The 24,111-nt window shown below is 44.4% G+C and overlaps 2 protein-coding genes across 3 annotated transcripts in view; one reads left to right on the forward strand and one right to left on the reverse strand.

Moving 5' to 3' along the window:
* Window positions 1-1,397: 1,397 nt before the first annotated feature.
* RGS9BP (regulator of G protein signaling 9 binding protein) lies at window positions 1,398-3,887 on the reverse strand (the record flags this gene model as incomplete). The annotated part of the gene is made up of 1 exon (XM_081962917.1): window positions 1,398-3,887. The coding sequence occupies one exon, from the start codon at window positions 3,885-3,887 to the stop codon at window positions 3,174-3,176; it is 714 nt and encodes a 237-aa protein (XP_081819043.1). The 3' UTR covers window positions 1,398-3,173.
* Window positions 3,888-4,268: 381 nt separating this feature from the next.
* Window positions 4,269-24,111, forward strand: part of ANKRD27 (ankyrin repeat domain 27) — a 51,858-nt gene continuing 32,015 nt past the window's right edge. The window contains exons 1-12 of one of the 2 annotated variants that reach the window (XM_081963215.1): window positions 4,269-4,401; window positions 10,044-10,178; window positions 11,866-11,976; window positions 13,504-13,660; window positions 15,293-15,447; window positions 15,870-15,929; window positions 16,024-16,077; window positions 16,169-16,234; window positions 17,291-17,367; window positions 18,233-18,354; window positions 20,126-20,204; window positions 23,111-23,243. In XM_081963215.1, coding sequence (XP_081819341.1) covers window positions 10,077-10,178; window positions 11,866-11,976; window positions 13,504-13,660; window positions 15,293-15,447; window positions 15,870-15,929; window positions 16,024-16,077; window positions 16,169-16,234; window positions 17,291-17,367; window positions 18,233-18,354; window positions 20,126-20,204; window positions 23,111-23,243 — 1,116 coding nt within the window. In that variant the 5' untranslated portion in view covers window positions 4,269-4,401; window positions 10,044-10,076. Of the gene's footprint in view, window positions 4,402-4,476; window positions 4,581-10,043; window positions 10,179-11,865; window positions 11,977-13,503; window positions 13,661-15,292; window positions 15,448-15,869; window positions 15,930-16,023; window positions 16,078-16,168; window positions 16,235-17,290; window positions 17,368-18,232; window positions 18,355-20,125; window positions 20,205-23,110; window positions 23,244-24,111 lie in introns of those variants that run through there. The other variant, XM_081963216.1, reaches the window with a different exon arrangement.

Consider the following 24,111-nt stretch of genomic DNA (forward strand, 5'->3'; position numbering starts at 1 on the left):
AATCAGGTCTGTTTGGACAATAAACCTTATTGGGGATTAGGAACTGTTTCCTGAATGTAAACATTTTTCTAAAAGTAACTTCGTTCTCAGGAAAATAAGTATTTTGCAGTGATGTGTTTATCACTTTAACCTGGATTTTGCAAAACAAACCGTGTAAAACAAGAGTGGAGAGGTTATTTCATCCATACTGATAATTTTTACACTTGTGTTTTCAATGTGCAAAGAATACTGTTTTAATTCCAAATTAAAAAAGTGTCTCGGGAGCATTCGCCCAGCCTATAACAGTGTTGCATGCAGCCTATGTAAGAGCACTTGAAGTCTAGGTGTTCTCCCATAAAATATATGAGACGTATTGAAGATAAATATTCTAGCCCTTGTCAACATACAACTGTGGGTCCTTCCAATGAATAAGGACTGTTCTCTTCAAGTGAAAATGAACAATACAATAGCAGCCGTCTGAATCGTGCTACAATAAAGAGAGGTGGGTACTTTAGCACCAAAAGGAATACACAGTTTTGACATCCTTGTTGCTCCCAGCCCTGCTCCTAGGACTTCCTTAAAATCAGATATTTACAATCCACATTCAAAAATATATTGATGCCTTAAGAGTGCCTGGGAATGCAGTGTTTTCTTGCTTACTGAACACAGGACTACTTATTTTTGAAGTAACATACTTAGAAGATTCGCTTGGTTGCAAATGCAGAATCTGGCTTTGACCACACAGCATCCATTAGCGCTAGCCACTCAAAGTGCAAATTTTAATTATTTATGTCTTTCTTTGCCTTGCAGCCCTGTTCGTTTGCGTATTGATTCAGGAGCTTGAGAAGTGGACGTATTAAATACAGGTAGTCCTTGACTTACAACAGTTCATTTAGTGACCGGTCAAAGTTAGCGGCCCTGAAAAAAGTGACTTATGACCGTTGTTCAGAGTTATGACCTTTGCAGCATCCTCACAATCGCGTCATCAAAATTCAGATGCTTGGCAACATATTTATGACCGTTGCTGTGTCCTAAGATCATGAGATCCCCATTTGCACCAAAGACAAATTCCTTGTGTGTCCAATCACACTTGGACAATAAAGAATTCTATTCTATTCTATTCTATTCTTGCGACCTTCTGACAAGCAAAGTCAATGGGAAATCCGGACTCGCTTAACAACCGGTTACCAACTTATGTACTGCAGTGATTCACTTAACTGAAAAGAAAGGTCATAAAATGGGGCAAGACTCCCTTAACTATTGTCTCACTTAACAAAAACAAAATTGAGCTCCGTTGTAAGTCGAGGGTTACCTGTAAACAGATCTCATTTCTAAAAAGATACCCATAGGGTTTCAGCTTCATAACTCAACGTGCTCTCGGAAGTTTAGAGCTACTCATTTCAACGAACCTCAATTTTTAGAAATTCACCCCCTGAATCTGGGGATTTGCCTCGTAAAGCTTATCTAAAACAACACCCGCATCTGTCCAACTGCAAGGAACTTAATGGGATCAGTATACTGATCCTAAAGCCATGCACAACTGTAAAATAGGATGGTTTTAACAGATTGGTAAACAGAATTTTAGACACTTTATTTTCCTGTTTGTCTCTTAATAATTACACAGCAACTTTGCTGTGGAGGTAGTCTATACTTGTAGAAGGGCTGTTGTTGACATGCAAATTCAGCCTAGATATAATGGATTACTCTTTGCTGCCTGATTACTTTTATCTAGTAACGCCAGGGACTCTAATATAATTTTTCAATTAATCAAGATAATAATCATAGTTGGCAGGACATCCAAACTCAAGAGATTTTAGATCAATCTGAAAGTTTCTGTCTTCACCAACTTCAATTTTTCAAACTGTTAATCTTTTAAATGAATTCCATCTATACAAGTATAGAAACAAGTTTACTCAAGAGTCCCCTGATTTTCTGATGTATTAATGAATACACACACTTGAGAAATTATTGATAAAACCTTACTTGTCTGGTTTAGAAGGTAAGAGTTTTCAGTATCTGAAAACAGACAGACAGGAGGTTTAAATAGAATTGCTTCCCTTAGGATTAAGTCTCTAAACCCAGAGGAAAAAGTCCTGTCTAAAATCCTGAACTCGCTGAAGATCTTGTCACAAAACGAATCCCAGCATCGGTGCACAAAAAGTATGCCGGCCGAAGGAAACCACAATGTCATCTGATGCACGTTTAGAATTAAACTTCACTGAATTCCATGGGATTCAGTGGTACAGCAGTAGGTTTCAAGAAGGGAAACACTGATTTACACTTATGTGTAAAGTTGTTTAAAATTGGCTAGTGCGGAACGAAGAACCTATTGATAAGGTGTTCTTTAAAAAAAAAAATTCCTCCTGTCCCCTGCAAAACAAACCTGAACTGAAAATTACTCCTTATCTTTCTCTAAATGCTGCTGACGGTTTTCTTCTGCAAATGCGGATTTTTATACTGCACATGGTTAAACAGAAACAACTTCAGTTCAGATCTTACATTCACAAAGATGAGTTTCCCGTGCCATTAGGCCACACCATTTGGTTGAGGGGAAAAAGAGTAATGCACTCCTTCAGCTTTCAGAGTTAATGCCCCGTTTATACTGAAACCAATATATGCCCCTCTCCCATCTTGACCTCTGGCTCACAGCCCTCTCCACATCGTGTGCGAATTATTATTATTATTATTACTACCCGTGTGTAAACACGAACCCCCTCCCCATCATCCCAAGCTTAAAATCACAAACCATATTTCCGTCCCAGTTCCCGAGAACGGTCTTCTAAAAATAGCAGTCAAATCCCTACTGTGGTTAGTTATAATACCCGCACATTATTAACCGTGAAAGGCCCAGCCAGCAGGCTTTGAAAAAATAAAATATATACCGTATGTGTAAATATACCCAATGAGATCTTTCTTGGATCAACAGTCCCGGAGTATTAAAAAAACCCCTCATCCGTCTCAGCCGATCCTGTCCCCGTCCCTGTCGCGGCTGTTGCAGATCGCAAAAAAGGTAAACCGGCCCAATGGTGGGATTCAAATAATTTAACAACCGTTTGTCTGCCCTAGTGATTTCTTACAACAACCAGTTCACCCAACTGCTCAGAAAGTTAAGAACTGGTTCTCCCAAAGTGGTGCGAACCGGCTGAATCCTACCCGGTGCAAGGAAGAGCCCTTTCCCCTCTCCCCGTCCAGCCTTAGGAGAGCTTGGCCACACACACCGCCAGGGCGATGGCCATCAGGAGGACGGCGGTGAAAATGATGCCAGCCAGGACCCTGCTGGGATCGCAAAGGGTCTTGTTCTCGACCCCCGAGATGGCGCCCAGGGAAGAGGCGCCCCCGCTGACGTTGGAATTCAGTTCGGCGCCCGGGTCTTGCTTGGCCTCGACCGTCCAGCGGGGCACGTTGACCTTCATCTCCATCTCGTAGATCATCTCGCCCACCTGGCTGATCTCCTGCTCCAGGTCCGTCAGGTCCATCATGTCGATGTTGGCCTCGGCGTTGTACTTCATGTTCTGGACGCTCATGGCCCGGGCTGCCACCCCGGAGGTGCCTCCGCTCAGCCCCGTCTGGATGAGCGGCTTCTTGGGCACGTGGAGGGGGAACGCTTGGCCCAGCTGCAGGGCGCGCCGCATGTCGCCCTCCAGGATCTCCAGGCAGGCGGAGAAGATGACCCAGAGGCGCTCAAACTCGGCTCGCTCCTCTTTGGCCAGGGTTTTGTCCCGCAGGGCGGCCGTCAGCTGGGTCCGGGTCACCCCGGCCAGCTCCTGCGCCTTCTGCCGGGTCTTCTTCAGCTCCTCGCGCAGTTCCTGCGAGTCCGCCGCGCCCCCGACGGTCAGCACCAGGTGCCGGTAGCAAGCCGTGACTTTGCTCAGAGCGTCCAGCAACGCCTTGCATTCCTCCTTGGCCATGGCGAGGTAGGTCCAGCGGCGCGCTCAATCCAAGCGAGCTTTGCCGGACGGCGCGCGCATGGCCGGAGCCCGGAGGCGCCCCCGCTGCTGCTTCTGCCGCTGCCGTCCCCACTGCCCTCCCTGTTGGCAGGACGGAGGCGCCTCCGCCTCCTTCCCCGCACTTCGGCCAAGGCGAGGCAGCTTTCCTCGCCCTGCGCGCATCCCCGGGGCAGGAGAGGGAAAAAAACAAGCAACAAGCAAGCCCGAAACACGACCGACCGACCGTCTCCTTTAAGCCCGCCGAAGCTGCGGTCCGGGCGCGGTCCGGGCGCTTAGGGTTAAATAGCGCGCAGCTGGCGCCGGCGGGACCATCCCGAGGGGAGGCTCCTGCTGCTGCTGCTACTGCTGGGTCGGCTTGCCTACCCGCCCCGCTGCCGCTGCCGCCTCCCAAGCTCCACCTTCGCCCGGCTGCCCAGCCAGCCGACGCGCCGGGGCGGTTGCGACAAGGCCGGGGCTCATTGGCTCGCTTGCTGGGGTAGGTCCGCCTCGGGGCCCGGACTAGGAACGGGCGGCGCTTGGAGGGGGTGGTGGAGGGGGAGGCAGAGGACGGGGAGGAGGAGGAGAGGGGATGCCGCTGTTGATGCTGCTGCTGCCGCCGCCGCCGCCGCCGTGGGGAGGGGGCGCAGAGGAGACCCTCGGGGGCTTCGCAGGAAAGTGAGCGTCCGCTTGGCCCGGGGAGGGGGAGGAGGGTTGCAAGAAACCGGGGTGCCGCGTTGAGGAGTCGGGAGGGGGGGCGTCGTGTCCCGGGAAGCCCCTTCCCCCTTGCCCCCCGGTCCTCTTCCCAGGGAAGGTCTTGGCGCGGGGCGGCCGGGTGGGAACTCCAAAGCGGCGCCCAGGGCAGCTCCCCGGGGTAGCCAGCCAGCCAGCCTCCCTACTTGCAGGCCTCCGTGCGCCTTCCCTTAAGCCTGCAATGGCTCCCTGCCCCTGCCCCAAATCTCCGGCGGGAGCTGAGTTAGGTAGTTAGTTAGTTAGTTTGTGTATGTATGTATGCATTTTAATTAATCCATTTAATGTATTTATTTATTTAGTCAAACGTGTACAAGGTGGCAGGTATAAGTGCGAACATGGACACGAATAATGAATGCGAATAAATGAGTTAGCAAGCCTCGCCAACAAGCCGGGGGAAGCGAAGGTCCGGAGGGGGGCTGCCTTCCTACTTGGGTGGGTGGGTGGGTAACCAGGGGCAGAGCGGGAGGCTGGAGGGGGGGAAATGCGGCCCTCTTTCCCCGGGCGGCCGGAGGGTCTCCCCCACCTCGGGCGAAGGAGCGCAGTTTGGAAAGCCCTTCGCCTTCGTTTGCAAAGGAGACGTCGGGGAGGTTCCGGGCTGGTTCCTGGCGGGGAGACGCTCCCGGGTTGCGTCCGAGGGTTCGTGGGTTTTCTCGCACGGGCCCTTTTCCTGTGCATGCCTCGGTTTCCTCTTTAGAGGGTGGGCGGGGGGAGGGAGAGAGAAGGAAGGTTCGCTTGGTTGCATAGTGAGGCAACTTGCATTCGGGGCAGGAAACGAGGAAGTTTGCACGTGGAAGTAAATTGTGGTGTGTCTGGGAGGCTGAGATGCAGAATTGGTATTTTATTGTATTTATTTTATGTATTTGTTGTATCTTGTGTATTTCGTTTCTTTTGTTTATTTAGTTTTTTGTTTGTCAAACATGTAATAGGTATAAGTATAAACATGGATATGAACGTAGGAAATGGATACTACCAATAAATTGGGACAATAGTAGGCATGCTGGTCTGCTTATGCACGCCTCCTTTATGGACAGACCTCTTAGGAATGGGGTGAGGTCCACGGTAGACAGTTTAAGGTTGAAGTTATGGGGGTTTGAGGATGTAACAACAGACCCCTCTGTTGCTAAAGTCGTATTTTCTGCAATCCAGTTTGGAGCAGTTTGCCTTGAGTTTGTATCTAAATACAAACTAAAGTATCCTGGCCTTTTCCACTAATTTAACCTGCAGTTGTGTGTATTTACTCAGAAGTAAATGATTATAAGAGTTCAGGCTGGCCCACCCAGGAAGTGACTTTAAATTTAAATGAACATCTAGTCCTGTGTTTTTCAGGGGTGCACTGGGAATAATTTTTTAAAAGTTTCTTTAGCAACTCCCACATGAAGACACTCAGCTTAATTCAGTGCTGTTTAAATTTAAGTTGGGTGGACTTCAACTCCCCAGAGTCCTATGCTTGCTGGGGAATTCTGGGAATTGAAGTTCCACACAAAAGTTACCCAGTCTGACAAAAACACTGGTCTAATAATGGGATCCCTCTGGACTTTTCAAATGAGTTACTGCTTAAAGGACTGGATTCTAATAAAGAGCCTAGGTGGGTAAAATGAGGACCCATGTTGTTGGGGGCAATAAACTGACTCTGTAAACTGCTTAACGAGGGCTGTAAAGTACTACAAAGCAGTATAGAAGTCCAAGTGCTATTGCTAAAGACCAGGGGTGAAATTCAGCAGGTTCTGACAGGTTCTGGAGAACCGGTAGCAGAAATGTTGAGTAGTTCGGAAAACCGGCAAATACCACCTCTGGCTGGCCCCAGAGTAGGGTAGGAATGGAGATTTTGCAGTATCCTTCCCCTGTTACGGCCACCAAGCCATGCCCACAGAACCGGTAATAAAAATTTTTGAATTTCACCCCTGCTAAAGACTCAAAATTACAGGAACTCAGCTCAATCATGTAAGACAAGATTTACTCTGCAGTGATTGAGCATGGTGACTGTTAGGCTGAGTGGTGCTTGGCCTGGAATATGCATTCTGTTCTCCCAGTGACAATATTAATTGCAATGTTTTAGTTATTCCTCAGGAGTCGGTTCAAATTACAAGGGACCCAAGCATACTGAAAACACTTTTTTTTTCTTTTTACTAATAAAGAATGCTGACACTGCATTAGCTTTACCCATCCAGTGTGACATTTTGCTTGTAAGGTTCCTCTTTTAAGTTTATTTGTATTGCAAAGTTTTGGTCTAGAATAGACACTAGTTTCTGTTTCTTAACATATTATCTCTGGGTAATGGTTTAATTTTCTGATGTACCGAGTGTGATTTGATTAGACAGATAGAAATAATGTCAAAACTGGGTGTTTTAAAGGACGTGTTTCTGGGGAGCAAACTCTGGATGTAGATATCAAGCAACTCAAACTTGTTCAAGTGGACGTAACAAGCATGCAAAGATTCTTCTTAATATCTAAACTGTATCCAGTCATGTGCTTGTGGTATATGCAAATAGCACTCTGCTGCATTTTATCAGCTAACTTCCTTGGGCAGAGATGTTGACAATTAAGCCATAACAGTGTTAGTTGCACAATAAACACATTTATTTAAGTAGCCATAGCTTACAGCATTGTTTCTCAGTCTTGGCATGGCTGTCTGGAGAATTCTGGGAGTTGAAGTTTTACAGACCTTCAAGCGACCAAGGTTGAGAAACATAGATTTACAGTAGTGACTTTGCAAGTGCTGTAGATAGCTTCTGAACTGATACTATCATGGAACGACTAGATCAGAGTTTCCCAAACTTCTCTCCATGCTGGCTAAGGAATTTTGGGAGTTGAAGTCCAGATACCTTACATTTGCCAAAGTCTGCAAATACGGAACTAGTTCAACTAGATTTAATCTTGCATGCAACGCTGAAATTATTTTCTGTTGAGTTTTTCTTTTTTAATTTCACAGTCAAGTGATTTCTCTTCTATAGACTAACCAGACTTAATTGCAGTTAGAGCCCGAGCTCAGAAACTGGCCTGTTGCTGCCACTTTTAATGAATGCACGAACGTCCACTTTTTATCTTAAGAAAGTAGCTTGCAAAATACTCAGTCAAAATAATTAAGAGAAATTACAACTTCTCTTAACTGGTGGAGAGTCACTGTTTCTTCCCTATCTTAATCCAGCTACAATAAACAGATTATCTGCTATCTCATATTAATTGGCTCCAATCAGCTGTCTGAATGACTGTTGATTTAATGAAAAAGTTCACGTGTATCTCTTCCAGATTAAAGTCGTTCTGCTGCATGAGACAGGGTCAAATAAATTGGTTGGGAATTTTAGAAGTTCCCGAATAGAGCAGAAGTTACCTCGGAGAAAGCTTTCTTGGGGATGGGAGACACAGCTTTGTGGGTTTTTGAAAACAGCAAATTATTCCTCCCTTTTGATTCAATGAAACCAAATGAGTCTTTTGGACCATATTGGCTGAGCAAAGTTCTGATTGCATTCTAGTTTTTACTACAGAGTCCTTGGTGCTCTCTCATCTTGGTTGTTTGCTTGCAGATGCTTTATTACTCTGCTAGGTGTCATGATGATGTTACCTAGTTGGATAATGAAATATCTGAAAGCAAATGACAAAACGCAGAGAGAATTCCTAGCTACATATATTCCCTTATATGGGACTTTTGATTAGGTCAATTATTTATGAGTTTATTTCATGTAATAGACTGCCTAGAACAGTGCCCCCTCACCTTTTGGGTACCAGGGACTGGTTGCGTGGAGAGGGGGTTTTCTGTGGACCGGAGGGGTCATGCTGTCTACCCAGCAGAGTTGGCAACAGATTCGGTCAGTGAGGAGGTTGGGGAGGAACATGGGCCAGTCCTGGAGTCTGGGGAAGGCTCGGATGAGGGCACTGTGTCAGAGGCAGAGAGGGGGCCAGAGCCGTATGCCAGTTATCAGCTGCCTTCAGAGTCAGACATCAGTGAGGCAGAAGAACAGCTGGAGCCTGTTTCCAGTGGGCGCATGCACAGAGTTGCCAGACGAAGGGAACAGCTAAAGAACGGGTTGACTTGGGAATAAGGTCACGGGGGGGGGGGGAATGATGAATGACCCCTCCCAGAGGAAATAAAAGAGGAGCGAAAGAGGAATTGAGTTTACAGGAGACAATTAGTTCACTTCATTGGTCGTGACTCTCTGAGACTTCTTGCAGCTCTCCAAGCCAGATAAGGTCTGTGACTGTAAATCCTCCCTCAAAAGACTTTGCTGGATGTGAATGAGCAGAATTCACAGTCAATTAATAAAAGGTTTTTTTGTTGGGACAAGGAGTTTGCTTCATGCTCTTGGAGAGCCTAGCTCAGAACAGCTGCCTGCATCTCATGGATGAGGCTTTGCTTGTTTGAGCATCCCGGTTTCTGGCATGCCGTGACTGGTGTCGGTCCATGGTCCGGGGTTTGGGACCCTGGCGTAGAAAGTTTGTACAGTTGCGAGATAGCTATAAAAGGAGTGTCAGTGTTAGAAGCTCAAGTTTGTGCTTCAGATTTGCAAGATTGTGTTCATCTATGCGATAAGACAGACGTAGTTCATCTAATTGTGTTTCCTGTCTGGTTAATCTGGGGAGGGCTAACAAAAAAGGCCATTCACTTGGTTTAACCACAGTTAAAATTGCCCCCATTAAAAATCAAATTGCCCCCCTATGGGGCGTGGGTCCCAAGGTGGTATTCTACTGGTTTGCACTGGTTTGGGCGAACTGGTAGTGACGGTGGCGTGAGGCTCCGCCCACCCTCCCAGACGTTATCACGGACCTTCTGGGCATGCCCAGACATGTGCATTCCCACTACCGTGATAGTGAAGATAAGAGAATACCATTACTGCGTGGGTTCCACGTTGGGAACTACTGTTCTATAGGTAATTGTGTAGATACCAGGTTAGTGGAGCAATAGCCACAATAATGTTCTCTGTGGCAATGCAAGAATGCCACCAAGCAGCTAATGGTACAATCCTCAAAGGAGGTGATCCCTTTTGAAGTAGAAGGCAACACCTACGAACTTGACTAATTTAAAAAATATTAAAGAGTTGGATCTGGTTGTAAGTTGGGGAATTACCAGAAAATCTAGAATGGACTGAGAAATTGAAAACCAACAACAACCATATCTCAGAAGCAGGACTTTCTGTATTACCAAAGAAGCCTACATGAGTATTGTCAGTTGAAATTGAGCAATTGAATTTCCTTCAAGGAAGTCATCATATTTACCTACTTCCAACATCATGCTTCAGCATAACGTATTTCGGATAAAAGAAGGCAGATGCTGGATAATACCAGAAGAAAGAACTTCTTTAAAAGATAGTAAATTCTTTGTTGTGGCAATTATTTTCTTGGATTATTGTTGCTTTGAATTTGATTGTTTTTTGGGGCTGATGGATTAATTTACAGAAGGCTGCTTGGCTGGATATTTTGGTGGCACCTATGGCTGTGTATGATGAAGATCTGTTGAGGAACCCTTTCTACTTAACCATGCAGAAACGACGACCGGATCTCTGCAGGAAAGTTGCCGAACTCCACGGAACGGTAGGTAGATTAGGATGACTCCCAAGAGTCTCTTCAAGAAGGGCCAAGAGTGACCGTAGGTTTCATCTATTCTAACAACTGTGTGAACTTCAACTCCCAGAATTCCCCGGCCAATAAGGGAACTGATCTAGGGACAAGTTTATTTAAAATAGTTATGTACCAAGGATGAAATGCTACCAGTTTGGGCTGGTTCACCCGAACCGATAGTAAAAAAATACTAGAAATCGCCGCTGTTCTACTTACCTTTGCAAACTCAGAAAAGGCTTAATCCGGTGCACATGGCAAACCAGTAGCAAAGCGAACTGGTAGCAGACTTCAGAGCATTTCACCCTTGTTACATACCATTTCTCACTGTAACGTCAAAAGGGTACTTTTGTGTCTGATCTCCATGTTGAAAGGACTGGGCAGGTGATACTGTGTGTAATAGAGGTGTAACCTAGGGCTGTTGAACGTAGCTTCTATGCGGGGAATAATTTGAGAAGCTTCTTTAGCAATTCCGCTCTGGAGCAATTAAAAGATATTCAGATTAATTCAGTACAGTATAATCTAATCTATGCTCAACCTTGACAACTTGAAGGTGTGTGGACTTCAAGTCCCAGAATTCCCTTAGCCCACTCACCTTTCTGGGAGTTGAAGTCCACACCTCTGCAAGATTCCAAGGTGGGCAAACACAAATCGAACATATGCTAGTCTTTGACCGCAATAAAGGTCAACTGATAACCTAAAAATAATTGGCATACGTTACCTGGTGCTCTTTGTTTACTTCTTCTTGGCGAACATGCCCTCAGCCTTTTATTTGCTTGTTCAATATTTGATGAAACTGGAGATAAATCAGTAGGTTACTAGATCCTGCTTGTTTTTCATAGTTCAAAGGCTATTGCAAAAAAAGTAAATGAATCCTATGTACCCATGCTACCTGTGGAAGATATGTTACCCATGTCTAAATTTTTATTTTCAGAAGGTCTTTATAAAGGCAATAAAAGTAACAGGAAGGGAAGTTTCAAAACTTATGACAAAGAAAACGGGTCAAGACTATATATCATCAAGAATTCTTAAAAGAACTCACTTATGTAAATGCTACCTAATAGAATATAAAACGTTTATCAGCTTGGACACTAGACGAGTGAGACATTGTCAAGACAATGAAATAGTTAACATTTATTTCAAATCGATTAGTGGAAATCATGTTAAAAATAGGTCAATGAAAGCAACATAAGGCCAGATGTAACAAAAGGATTTATTTTATTTTGTTACATCTCTGAGTTAGAAGGGACCTCGGAGGTCTTCTAGTCCAACCCTCTGCTCAAGCAGGAAACCCTATGCCTGTGATGGTGAACCTATGGAATGTGTGCCAGAAGTGGCATGCAGAGCCATCTCTCTGGGCACGCCAGCCGTTGTCCATTGCTCTTCTGGGTTCCGGTGCGCCAGCTGGTCTTGGTGTGTGCATGTGTGCCAGAAACTGGAGGACCAGGTGACCGGCGCATATGCACACCCACCAGCTGGTCTTCGAGTTTCCAGTGCTTCCATGCGCGCACGTGCATTCAGGGTTGGGCGCTCGGTGCCGAAAAGGTTTCCCATCACTGCCCCATGCCATAGTTTGATTTCAAATACTGTCTTTAGCAAAAATGTGATGGATTTGGGATCCAGCAGTATATGCCGTAACATCCTGTAATGTTTTTCCCCCTAGATACTGGTACCTTGTAAAGGCAGTCTTTCAAACAGCATCATTTCGGCTTGCCAGTTTGAGTCTTACATTCTTAAAGCAGCGGACAACAACCTCCACACTTTGAATGGAAAGGTACGGGCGATAGAAATAATGGGAGCCACTTCAGACTTGGATGGGTAACGTTTTTGCAGTCTCACCTGCAGAATAAAATGTGGACAAAGTCATTTGTGATGCTCTGAGAAATGCGATAAACTGGCAAGATTTGATTGAAGGATTTATTCATCTGTTTGTGCTGCATTACCTAGACCAGTGGTGGGCAACCTTTTTTTTCAACTGAGCCAAATCTCACCAAAACCACGATTGAAATTTACTTTGAGAGCCACATTTTTAAAACCGAAAATACATAGGATGGTACACTGTTTTTAGTTTCAATAAGTTTTTATTGAGAATATTCTGCATGCAAGTATCCACATAGGTCGGGAGGATACATATAACACAACTAATAAAACAAAAACTTTAGAACGATATTATTTATCGATAACGTTAAATTCCGTAAAATTTGCCTTACAATGTAGAGAAAATTACATCCTGACATTGACTGACAAAGTCACAACCACTAATGTGAACATTGGCCTTGCATTTCCTTGGATAGTTTGAGTAAGTCAGGTTTGTATGTTGTTGTTTTTAATTTCATCTCTCTCTCCCACTTTCTTTTTTTCTTTCTTTCTCTCTCTCTCTCTCTCTCTCTCTCTCTCTCTCTCTCTCTCTCTCTCTCTGGCTCTTTGTCTCTCTCTCCCTCCCTCCCCCATCTCTGTCACTGTGTGTGTGTGTGTCTGTCTGTCTGTCTCTCACTCACTCTGTCTGTGTGTGTGTCTGTCTGTCAGTCTCTCTCTGATTCCCTCCCTCACTCCCTCTCTCTGTTCCTCTCTCTGTCTGTCTGTCTCACTCACACACACACACACACACACACACTGTGGTCACCTTGTTGAGTGTTCCAATCACATTTGAAACACTCAACAACTGGCCTGCATTTATGGTATTTTGCAGCATTCTGCAGTCATAGGACCAAAATTGGTTGTCACTCGCCCGGGCTTTTGCAGAAGCTTCCCTCCGAAGCCCGAGAGGAGGGAGGGAGCGGGCACCCGGCACACAGAAGAGCCGCATTAAAGGGTGTAAAGAGCCGCATGTGGCTCGCGAGCCGCGGGTTGCCCACCACTGACCTAGACACCTTTGTCTGTGAGGAGGGTAATTTCCACAGCAGGTGATTTCCAGAGCTGACGTATTTGAGGTGTAAAATTCTGAAAGGTCCATGCGAAAGCAAAAAAAAAGATTGCGTTTTGGGTATCTTTTGCTGCATTTAGTGGCTGCCTGAACAATTGCAAACTAGAGGTAATAGCCATAGTGATTTTCAACCTCCTTAACCACAGTCTAATGAGATTTTAGCAGTTATTTCTCCACATGAGAGCAAATGACCTCGTAGAGGTTGGCTATTTTTAAATCTTGATTTAATTTTGGGCATCTATAGATACTATTTCGGGAATATTGTTGGCGCCTCTGAGCCTGCAGGTTATGTTTCTTATGGTAGACTTTTTTTTTAACTGTTTGCTCTATTTAGGTATTGAATTTTTCTTTTTCTTCGTGTCTTTTTTCCCTATCCAGGAAGTCTTTATACAAGGAAATATGATCGTCCTTGGGGGTGAATTGAACCAGCGTTGCTCGATACCTATTCTCTTTGAGGAGACGTTTTATAATGACAGGGAAGAGAGCTTTAACATCCTTTGTATAGCTCATCCTCTAGAAAAAAATGAAAATAAAGGTAAAGGTTTTTCCTCAGCATTGACTGTAGGTGCTTGATTGGTTTTTGAATGCCTCCTCTCTCTGCATGGGTAAACTACTTTTTCAGCCTGAAAGGGAATCATAAAAATAAAATAAAATTGAACCTGCAGGAATGCAGAACCTCTTTACCCACTTGTGAGGAACAATTTATCTGCAGCTAGGTGTCAAGCCTGAAGTTATATTCCTTTTTAGGATCTTTGGCCTGCCACACACTCTATTATTTCATTATGCTGTTTCATTGGTGTAGTAATTGGGAGGAGGAATAGAAAGGAGTAGAATTGTGGAATGTGTTGTTGTCATTCCTTTCTAGAAGCCCTTTTGTCTCCGTACCTCTGCATTTGACCGGAACCAGGTGGGTGGAGATGCCAGCATGGCCGAAGAAGATTGGACCATGTGATGGATTTATGGGTGTGGGGAAAAGATCATGAACTTTCAACTGGGTGGAATCCCAGGAAGCTTTTAGATTTGGGATTCCACAGCTTATGGCCAACATGTCTGTCTTATTAAATTGGAACTTTAAGGATAGTTTTGCCTTGGACTCTGATTTAATTCTGCATGATATCTGGAACACTGACACTAGGTTCTCTTGTGGTCCACCCGCAACCTAATAAGGCGACTAATAAGTCTGATAAAATAAATAAATAAATAAATAAATAACCTGCGGAGCTGGCAGCAGAGTCGGACAGTGAGGAGGTTGGGGAGGAACATGGGCCAGTCCTGGAGTCTGGGGAAGGCTCAGATGAAGGCAGAGAGGGGCCCAGGGCCATCTGGGAGTTATGTGCTGCCTCTGGAGCCTGACATCAGTGAGGCAGAAGAACAGTGGGAGCCTGTTCCCAGTGTGCTAATGCGCAGAGCTGCCAAAAGGCAAGAACAATTGAGAAAAAAGGGGCGACTTCGGAGTAAGGCTTGGAGATTATTGGCTCCTCCTATGAGACATAAAAGGGGAGCGAACGAGAGGTGAGCTTTTGCAGGAAGCAATTAGTTCATCTGGTCGGTCCAAGCTCTGAGAAGTTCTGCTTGACTCTGTGCTAAGTCTAGCCTTGCAAAACTAATTGGCAATTAGGTCTCTGGAAGCATTTCAAGGGAGAAAAAAGTGGGTGCTTATCAACACTACCCTGAACGACTGTGGCAACTCGAGCAGACATCTGTCAGAATCTTCACAGACTGTTGGGGAAGTTGTGCCGGCTGTGAATGACCATAATTCACAGCCGTATAAATAAAAGAGGGTTTTTGGAACTAGGATTGTGATTTATGCTTTCTCAGGAAGCCTAGGTCAGAACATCCACATTCAATCATAATACGGCTTCATTGAATTTTGGCTTGGCATCTTGAATGAACCCAACCATCTTGGTTCCTAAATTTTGTTTGGTGCTTTGGAAATCCAGGTAATTGTGGCTTAATCAACCAACTGTGTTTAAGCAAACCATGACTTTGGGTAATGTGTCAACAAGTCACAACAGACTCCAGGAAGAAATTTGGCAGTAGAACCATCCTAGTTTATCAACCTTCCGTTGATGTCTGCCTCTATGACTTCCACTCTGTGAATTTTCCTCTGATTCTTGGAGGGAGAAGATATTTGTTCTGTTTGCTGACAAGTGTCTTCCCATTTCAGAACCATCCTCGACGACATCCCACTCTTACTCCTTGAAAAACATGGAAGATGTGAAAGAATTCTTGGGAAGGCATGCAGAAAAATTCGATAAAGCCATTGCATCTTTCCACCGGACTTTCAAGGAGCATGACAGGAAAATCCTGCGACACTATATAGTTAGTATTTCCAATGAATTTAATACTTAACAGCACATGGCAAAAGGATTAAAAGCATTAAATTAACATTTTCCAATCTCTTTAACAATCTCTTCAAAAGGGGAAGGGGGTATGTGGAAAGTCTGGCCATGGCATATGTATGTGACTTAAAGTACGTTGCTTTCTTTGAAAATGAATTAGTCATGTGTTGGCTTGTGTAAGTAGAATGATCCTGCAAGACTTTTAGCAATAGCACTTAGACGTCTATACCGCTTCATAGTGTTTTTACAGACCTCTCTAAGCAGTTTACAGAGTCAGCATCTTGCCCCCAACAATCTGGGTCCTCATTTTACCCACCTTGGAAGGATGGCTGATATTTTTAAATGCTTGACCTCTTCCTAGCTCCCACCCGTTTTCTCAATGCATTTTGCTTTGATCTTCAGGATTCTGTGAACGCCCTCTACACCAAATGCATCCAGCAGCTGTTGAGAGACTCCCACCTTGTAAGTACAGAAGTGCGGAGGTAAACATCTGGCTGTGTGATTCTTAGGCATTCCTGGGCGTTTATTCTGCTTTCTTTTCTCCCAAATAATTTAGAGAGTTCTTGCAAAGCAGGAACTTCAGATGAACCTGATGAAACAAGCAGTGGATGTGAGTATCCTGGATGGTCTTTAGGATCTTGGTTCCCGCTTTGAGCAGACCTTCAGAATCCTTTCTTTGCTTTTTTTATTTCTTGGTACAGATGTATGTCCATCACTCTCTCTACGATGTCATCTTCAAATACGTGGGGACCATTGAAGCCAGTGAGGTAGGTACCCAGAAGTGCCTCAGGTTCTCCCCTTGCCAAAGTTATGTTTGGAAACAAAGGGGCTGATACAGTTCTACAGAGGAATTATTGAGTCTGTCATCTTCACCTCTATAACTGTCTGGTTTGGCTCCACAACCCGACAAGGCAGACACAGACTTAAAAGCTTTGAAAGCATACCACCTCCCAAGCAAAAGCAGAATAGAATAGAATTCTTTATTGGCCAAGTGTGATTGGACACACAAGGAATTTGTCTTTGGTGCAGATGCTCTCAGTGTACATAAAAAGACAATTAGAGGATAATTAGAACTGCAGAAAAAACAATTACTACCAATCTGCCTTCCATGGAGGACCTGTACACTGCACGAGTCAAAAAGAGGGCTGTGAAAATATCTACAGACCCCTCACATCCTGGACATAAATTGTTTCAACTCCTACCCTCAAAACGACGCTATAGGTCTCTGCACACCAGAACAACTAGACACAATGACAGTTTTTTCCTGAACGCCATCACTGCTAAACAAACAATTCCCTCAACACTGTCAAACTATTCACTGCATTACTATTAATCTTCTCATCGTTCCTATCGCCTATCTCCTCCCACTTACGACCGTATGACTGTAACTTTGTTGCATGTATCCTTATGATTTATATTGATATTGATTGTTTCCTGATTGCTTATTTGTGCCCTATGACTATCATTAAGTGTTGCACCTTATGATTCTGGACGAACGTATCTTGTCTTTTTATGTACGCTGAGAGCATCTGCGCCAAAGACAAATTCCTTGTGTGTCCAATCACACTTGGCCAATAAAGAATTCTATTCTATTCTTTTTTTTTGGCTTGGGAGGTGGCATGCTTTCAAAGCTGCTGTACCAGCCTTGGTGTCTGCTTGAGAGGCTTTGGATTATGTTAGCTTCTTTTTCTTTTTATCAAAAAAATAGAGGTTGACTAGTAGAGTCATTGGAGCTACAATTGCTCAGGGGTTCTTGGTGGGTAGTTTAAGTTCTGTTCAAAGCCTCTCCCGCCAGGATTTACAGTGATGTCTTCTCTGGTTAGGATGCAGCCTTCAACAAAATCACCCGAAGTTTACAAGATCTGCAGCAGAAAGATCTGGGCATCAAGCCGGAGTTCAGGTGAATTCTCAACTGTTTTAAAGGGTTTTCCTAGCACAGTTTTGTTTTGTTTTCTTCCTGAAGAAAGACTGGACAGATAAACTTGGGAAAACAGAGGCAGCCAACTTCTTGCTTCTTCAAAAAAAAGGGAAGGGTTCATGCCTTTTTATTAGAGGCTTGTGACCCAAAGGATGCAATTTGCTATTCCTGCTTTAAATAGATCTTGGCCTAACCTTTTGCTCATCGCTGCCTTGGGCTGTTAATTCCTTTTGGATGGACGAACACTGAAACTGGTCTGTAAACCAACATTTATTTCTAGTTTCCGGCAACAAACATCCCACAGCGAACAGTGGTTTGCTTAGCAACTGCCAAGTTCACTTAACGACCACTGCAAAAAGGCTATGAAATCAGGCATGATGATGACCTGCTTAAAGACAGGCTCACTTTTGGTTGTTAAGGATAATAACCTGGATACCATTTGAGAAGTTATTTCTTTTTGTTTCTTTTAAAGTTTTTAAGAAGATGTTGGCTATCCATTTGTCTGAAGTGGTGTAGGGTTTCCTGCCTAAGCAGGGGCTTGGACTAGAATAGAATATTAGAATATTTATTTCTTAGCCGCACCCTCTCCCGAAGGACTCGGGGCGGCGTACAATAAAACATATAAAATACATATCTGGACAGGACATACATATAACAAAGACGTATACAAGACGTATACAAGGAGGAGGTAGGCTGATAGATAAAAAACAAGAAGACCTCCAAGGTCCCTTCCAACTCTTCTATTCTATTCCATTCCATTCCCATTCCATTCCATTATTCTATTCTGTTTTGCCCCTGTTGCGTTCTAAGCTGTTTTTTCTTTCTTTCTGATGGTGCCTTTTTTTAGTTTCAACATCCCACGCGCCAAGCGGGAACTGGGGCAGCTGAACAAGTGCACCTCTCCACAACAGAAGCTCCTCTGCTTGCGGAAAGTGGTCCAAATAATCATGCAGTCTCCAAGTCAAAGAGGTGTGGGGATGATGTCATGAAGTTTCAAGAAGTTGCTTCTCTGTCCTTTTGAAAGCATCCTCCACGAGCTTTTAAATTGGGGTCCGGATTTTGCTTTATTTGCATTACTTTGGAAAACGGAGGATGCAACTTAACGTTCGTGTGGAAGTAGTGTCTTTCTCCTGTATGGAGAAATGCAGGGCAAGAGCTGCGATGGAAATCACAATCCACTACTAGTGCTTGAACCTCTGGAGTTTCTTTGAAGACGTTTCACTTCTCATCCCGGAAGCTTCTTCAGCTCTGACTGGATGGTGGGGAATGGAAGGATTTATACTCCTTGTAGACAGCTGGTCATTTGCATACTTTTAAGAGTTGTTGAGACCACCTGGAGGTTTATCTTGATCCTCATGGTCCAGGTGAATACAAATGACCAAGCTATCTGCAAGGAGTATAAATCCTTCCATTTCCCCACCAGCTAGTCAGAGCTGAAGAAGCTTCTTGGATGAGAAGTGAAATGTCTTCAAAGAAAAAGAAAGAAAAAGCACCTTTGGGACAACCATGACTTGGATGACTGAGAATCTCTATAGACATTGAACTCTGGACTTTGCGTTTTCAAGTCCTCTTAATCCTTGACCGGATGGTAACAGTTGGAATAGATGGGGAATTCTGGGAGTTGAAGTCCACACATTTTTAAATTGCTAAGACTGAGAAAAAAAATGTTTTTACAGGGTAGTACTAGCAATAGAACTTGAAATTCAGCAGGTTCTGACAAGTTCTGGAGAACCAATAGTGGAAATTTTGAGGAGTTCGGAGAACTGGCAAATAACACCTCTGGCTGGCCCCAGAGTGGGATGGGAATGGAGATTTTGCAATATCCTTCCCCCAGGAGTGGGGAGGAGTGGGGAGGGAATGGGGATTTTGCAGTATCCTTCCCCCAGGAGTGGGAAGGGAATGGGGATTTTGCAGTATCCTTCTCCCAGGAGTGGGGAGGGAATGGAGATTTTGCAGTATCCTTCTCCCAGGTGTGGGAAGGGAATGGGGATTTTGCAGTATCCTTCTCCCAGGAGTGGGAAGGGAATGGGGATTTTGCAGTATCCTTCCCCCAGGAGTGGGGAGGGAATGGGGATTTTGCAGTATCCTTCCCCCAGGAGTGGGAAGGGAATGGGGATTTTGCAGTATCCTTCCCCCAGGAGTGGGGAGGGAATGGGGATTTTGCAGTATCCTTCCCCCAGGAGTTGGGTGAGAATGGAAATTTTGCAATATCCTTCCCCCAGGAGTGGGGAGGAGTGGGGAGGGAATGGAGATTTTGCAGTATCCTTCCCCTGCCACGCCTGCAGAACCGGTAGTAAAAAAAATGGAATTTCAGCGACTTATATACTGCTTCTCAGTGCTTTCCAGCCCTCTCTAAGGTATTTACAGAATCAGCATATTGTGCCCAACAATCTGGGTCCTTGTTTTACTGACCTCAGAAGGATGGAAGACTGAGTCAACTTTGAGCCAGTGAGACTCGAACTGCCGAACTGCTGACAGCCGGCACTCAGCAGAAATTAGTTGCAGTACTGCATTCTAACCACTGCACCACGAGAACAAAGCTCTTAAGCCATTTCAAAACTGCTACGAATTATTATTGGATTAGGCACAAATTGATAATTTTATTTAGGTTTGGCATAAACCTAAATCGATAGTCTAGGAAATCTCCTATTCTAACATGTTTCTAAAATAGCTAAATAGAACAATTGAGATACTTTTTCTAAACAGGGTGCATTTCTTTTCTTCTCTCTTTCCCGTTCAGTTAACATGGAGACTATGTGCGCCGATGATCTCCTCTCTGTGTTGCTCTATCTCCTTGTGAAAACAGAAATTCCTAATTGGTATGTAACCTGCTTCCCCCCTCCCGCAGTTTCAAAGAATCCTATAAAGGAGAATATTTGTAGCTGAGAGTTGAAACGAGAGGGGTCCTTGGTGCTTTCTGAGCTCGCTTGTTTTACTGCAGATGTTTCCAAACTAGGTAACATCATAGTGCTCTGATGAAACATGGTTAGAGAATCCTCCTTAAACAGGACATTATAAGCCACACTAACTAAAATAAGGCTCAGTGGCTAAGACGCTGAGCTTGTCGATCAGAAAGGTCGGCAGTTCGGCAGTTCGAATCCCTAGTGCCGCGTAACAGAGTGAGCTCCCCTTACTTGTCCCAGCTTCTGCCAACCTAGCAGTTCGAAAGCAGGTAAAAAATGCAAGTAGAAAAATAGGGACCACCTTTGGTGGGAAGGGAACAGTGCTCCGTGCGCCTTTGGCGTTGAGTCATGCCGGCTACATGGCCACGGAGACTTCTTCGGACAGCTCTTCGGCTTTGAAACGGAGATGAGCACCGCCCCCTAGAGTCGGGAACAACTAGAACACATATGCGATGGGAACCTTTACCTTTACCTTAACTAAAATAATATTCTCACTAAACTTCAGAGCTCAAGTATTGCAGTAGCTTTGACATGGGGATGTTCTTGGAACCCATTCAGAAGCTTCAAATGATCCAGAATGAGGGGCCCTTGGTGGTCTCTGAGCTTGATTGTTTTCTTGTAGACGTTTCATTACCCAAACTAGGTAACATCATCAGTGCTAGATGATGATAATGATGATGTAGCAGCACTGATGATATGTTATCCATCCCAAGGATAACAACAATAATACAATAATAGCAGCAGCATCCCAAAATGCCAATATCTTCTGAATACTAAACAGAATACATAGCTTTTTTGCTGCTTTAGGACATCAGCAATTCCTGCAGCTCAGACATCATGTGTTTTTGGTCACAGATTTTGAAATGTGTATAGGATGTTATGAAAGAGACCTTGACCATTATTTGGTGTGATAGAAATGAAACATCTGCTGCTTAACTGCTGTATTTCCATGGATTACATGGATTATGTGCATTAGAAATATGCCCAGGTTCTTGGATGTCAGTTTTAACTTAAAGCTGGATTTTAATTCTTTGTGTCTTTGACTGTCAAAACCAAGGATTAAAAGCCCACACATTTTCGTACGTAAGCACCACATAGTACTCTGTGGTACTTCTTCAGAGTTTGGTACTAAACACATTGGGACGAGTTTTATAGCAGGGTGATACTAGGCAAAACTAAAGCTCAATAGCTAAACATTTTTGGAGCGTATTTTCTTTAAGTGCAGTATGCAATATATAATCAAAATATGCAGAAATTGTGATAAGTGCTTGAATCCTGGTTTGGTTTTTTATGACTAGGCAATATCACTGTTACTCTATCACAGGGGTTTCAAACTCACGGGCCACGGGCCACATCCAGCCTGTGATGTGGTCAAATCTGGCCCATGGGGCCATCCTGGAAAATGTAATGGGCTGGCATCACTTTGACCCAGTCTACTCAATGTGAAGAGGAAACATGCCAGCAGTTTGGGGACTGGTATCAAGTTGGCCCCTTAGGTCAACCACAGCCTTGATGTGGCCCTCAATGAAATTGAGTTTGACACCCCTGCTGTACCATTTCATATCCTGCTGAATCTGGATGCAAACATTTGGTCTCAAAGACTGAAGTACATCCCAAATTTTGATAATAAAACTTTAGGGCGCCATTTTGGATTCCTGCATTCTGGTTGAATTCACATACTCCTTTAAGTCATAGTGTGGTTTGCTGCTTTTGTTTTTTGTGACACCATGTGTTCTGAGAATCCAGCTGCTTATGGTTGTTGTGGCCCGCCAGCAAAGCTGGCAGCAGATTCGGACAGTGAGGAGGTTGGGGAGGCACATGGGCCAGTCCTGGAGTCTGGGGAAGGCTCTGATGAGGGGTCTGTGTCAGAGGCAGAGAGGGGGCCAGGGCCGTATGCCAGTTATCAGCTGCCTTCAGAGTCAGACATCAGTGAAGCAGAAGAAAAGCTGGAGGCTGTTCCCAGTGTGCTCATATGGAGAGCTGCCAGACAAAGGGAACGGTTAAAGAACAGGGGTCAATTTGGGAGTGAGGCCACAGGTGGACGATGAATGGCTCCTCCAAGAGGAAATAAAAGAGTGAAAGAGGAGTGGAGTTTACAGGAGACAATTAGTTCGCTTCATTGGTTCGTGACTCTCTGAGACTCTTTGTCAAGTTTTGCAGATATCAACCTGGCAGCTCTCCAAGCCAGATAAGGTCTCTGACTGTAAATCCTTCCTTGAAAGACTTTGTTGGATGTGAATGAGAAGAATTCATAGTAAATTAATAAAAGGGGTTTGCTTCATGCTCTTGGGAAGCCTAGGTCAGAACAATGGTTGAGACCTGTGATACATAGTTAGAACAATGGATGAACCCATTGGGTTAAGCCAACTAGTCAGTAAAAATTGGTGAGAGGCTTATTACATTTGAATACAGCCAAAGTGTGGTTTGGTTTTGGCCTTGTATGTTGTACAAACGCAGTTGTTAGGGTTAGTAAATAGAGCTTAGCAAAATGTGCAAGTTCAGCCAGTAGGACTGATTTAAGAATATCATGCCTTTGTGCTATCTTTAATTTCCCCTGGATCACCGTGATAACCAGGATGGGCCTTACAAAACAGAAATAAGGTCTGTCTGGTTCCTTGCAAAGAAACAGCTCAGAACTTACCCGAGTTGAAATGTAATACTTGCTCATAATTGAAAACTCGAGCAGAATTAAAAACAAGTATCAGAAAACATCCAGGTTTGTTTAATGGATAGAAATTGGGTCCAGTTGCAAAAAATATTGGTTTGGTTTTTTTTTTTTTGCTTCCTGGCAATTGCTTACGTAGTTTTTATTCCTTGTCTAGGATGGCAAACCTGAGCTACATCAAAAACTTCAGATTTTGCAGTTCAGCAAAGGATGAACTGGGATATTGCTTGACCTCAGTTGAGGCTGCAATAGAATATATCCGTCAAGGAAACCTCTCGGACAGGACACCGGTAAGCCCCTGTAATGCCCTCTATCCTATCCCAGCCTCGAAATCTCTCTAAGAGTCTCCCCGTTTTGTAGGCCTGCAGGATTCTAGCCATGTTGTAACAGGAGTCCGGAGAGCTAACTCAGAAATGCATTTCGCTTGTCAAAGCCAGGCCATTATCCTGGCCAGGCCGCTCAAGCATTTATATATATTGTGCTTGCAAAGAATACGAAGGACAAACCCAAACTGAAAATTGCAAGCTGCAGGAAATAGCCTTGCATATAAACGTGGCTTGGCTTTTCCATGCGTTTCACTTGTAGACGCAGGATTTCGTTTACTTAGCACAAATTGCGTCCCAAGACAGGAGCTGATTTTTATTATTATTTTTTTGCATGGCATACCAGTTCAAGTGGGACGCGGTGGCTCAGTGGTTAAGATGCTGAGTTTGTCGATCAGAAGGTCGGCAGTTCAGCGGTTCGAATCCCTAGCGCCGCGTAATGGAGTGAGCTCCCATTACTTGTCCCAGCTTCTGCCAACCTAGCAGTTTGAAAGCACATAAAAAATGCAAGGAAGGTAACAGCGTTCCGTGCGCCTTCGGTGTTTAGTCATGCTGGCCACATGACCACGAAGACGTCTTTGGACAGCGCTGGCTCTTCGGCTTTGAAATGGAGATGAGCACCGCCCCCTAGAGTCGGGAACAACTAGCACATATGTGCGAGGGGAACCTTTACCTTTACCAGTTTGACTTATGGCCACCATCAAGCCCCAAATTTGTTTGCTCAACGAGACGTTTGTTAAGTGAGTTTGGCTGCCTTTTACAACCTTTCTTGCCCCAGTTGTTAAGCGAGTCGCTGCTTAGTACCACAGTTGTTAAGTGAATCTGGCTAAAGGGG

The sequence above is a fragment of the Natrix helvetica genome (assembly GCF_964273705.1).
Source record: "Natrix helvetica genome assembly, chromosome: 10".
Lineage (NCBI taxonomy): Eukaryota > Metazoa > Chordata > Lepidosauria > Squamata > Natricidae > Natrix > Natrix helvetica.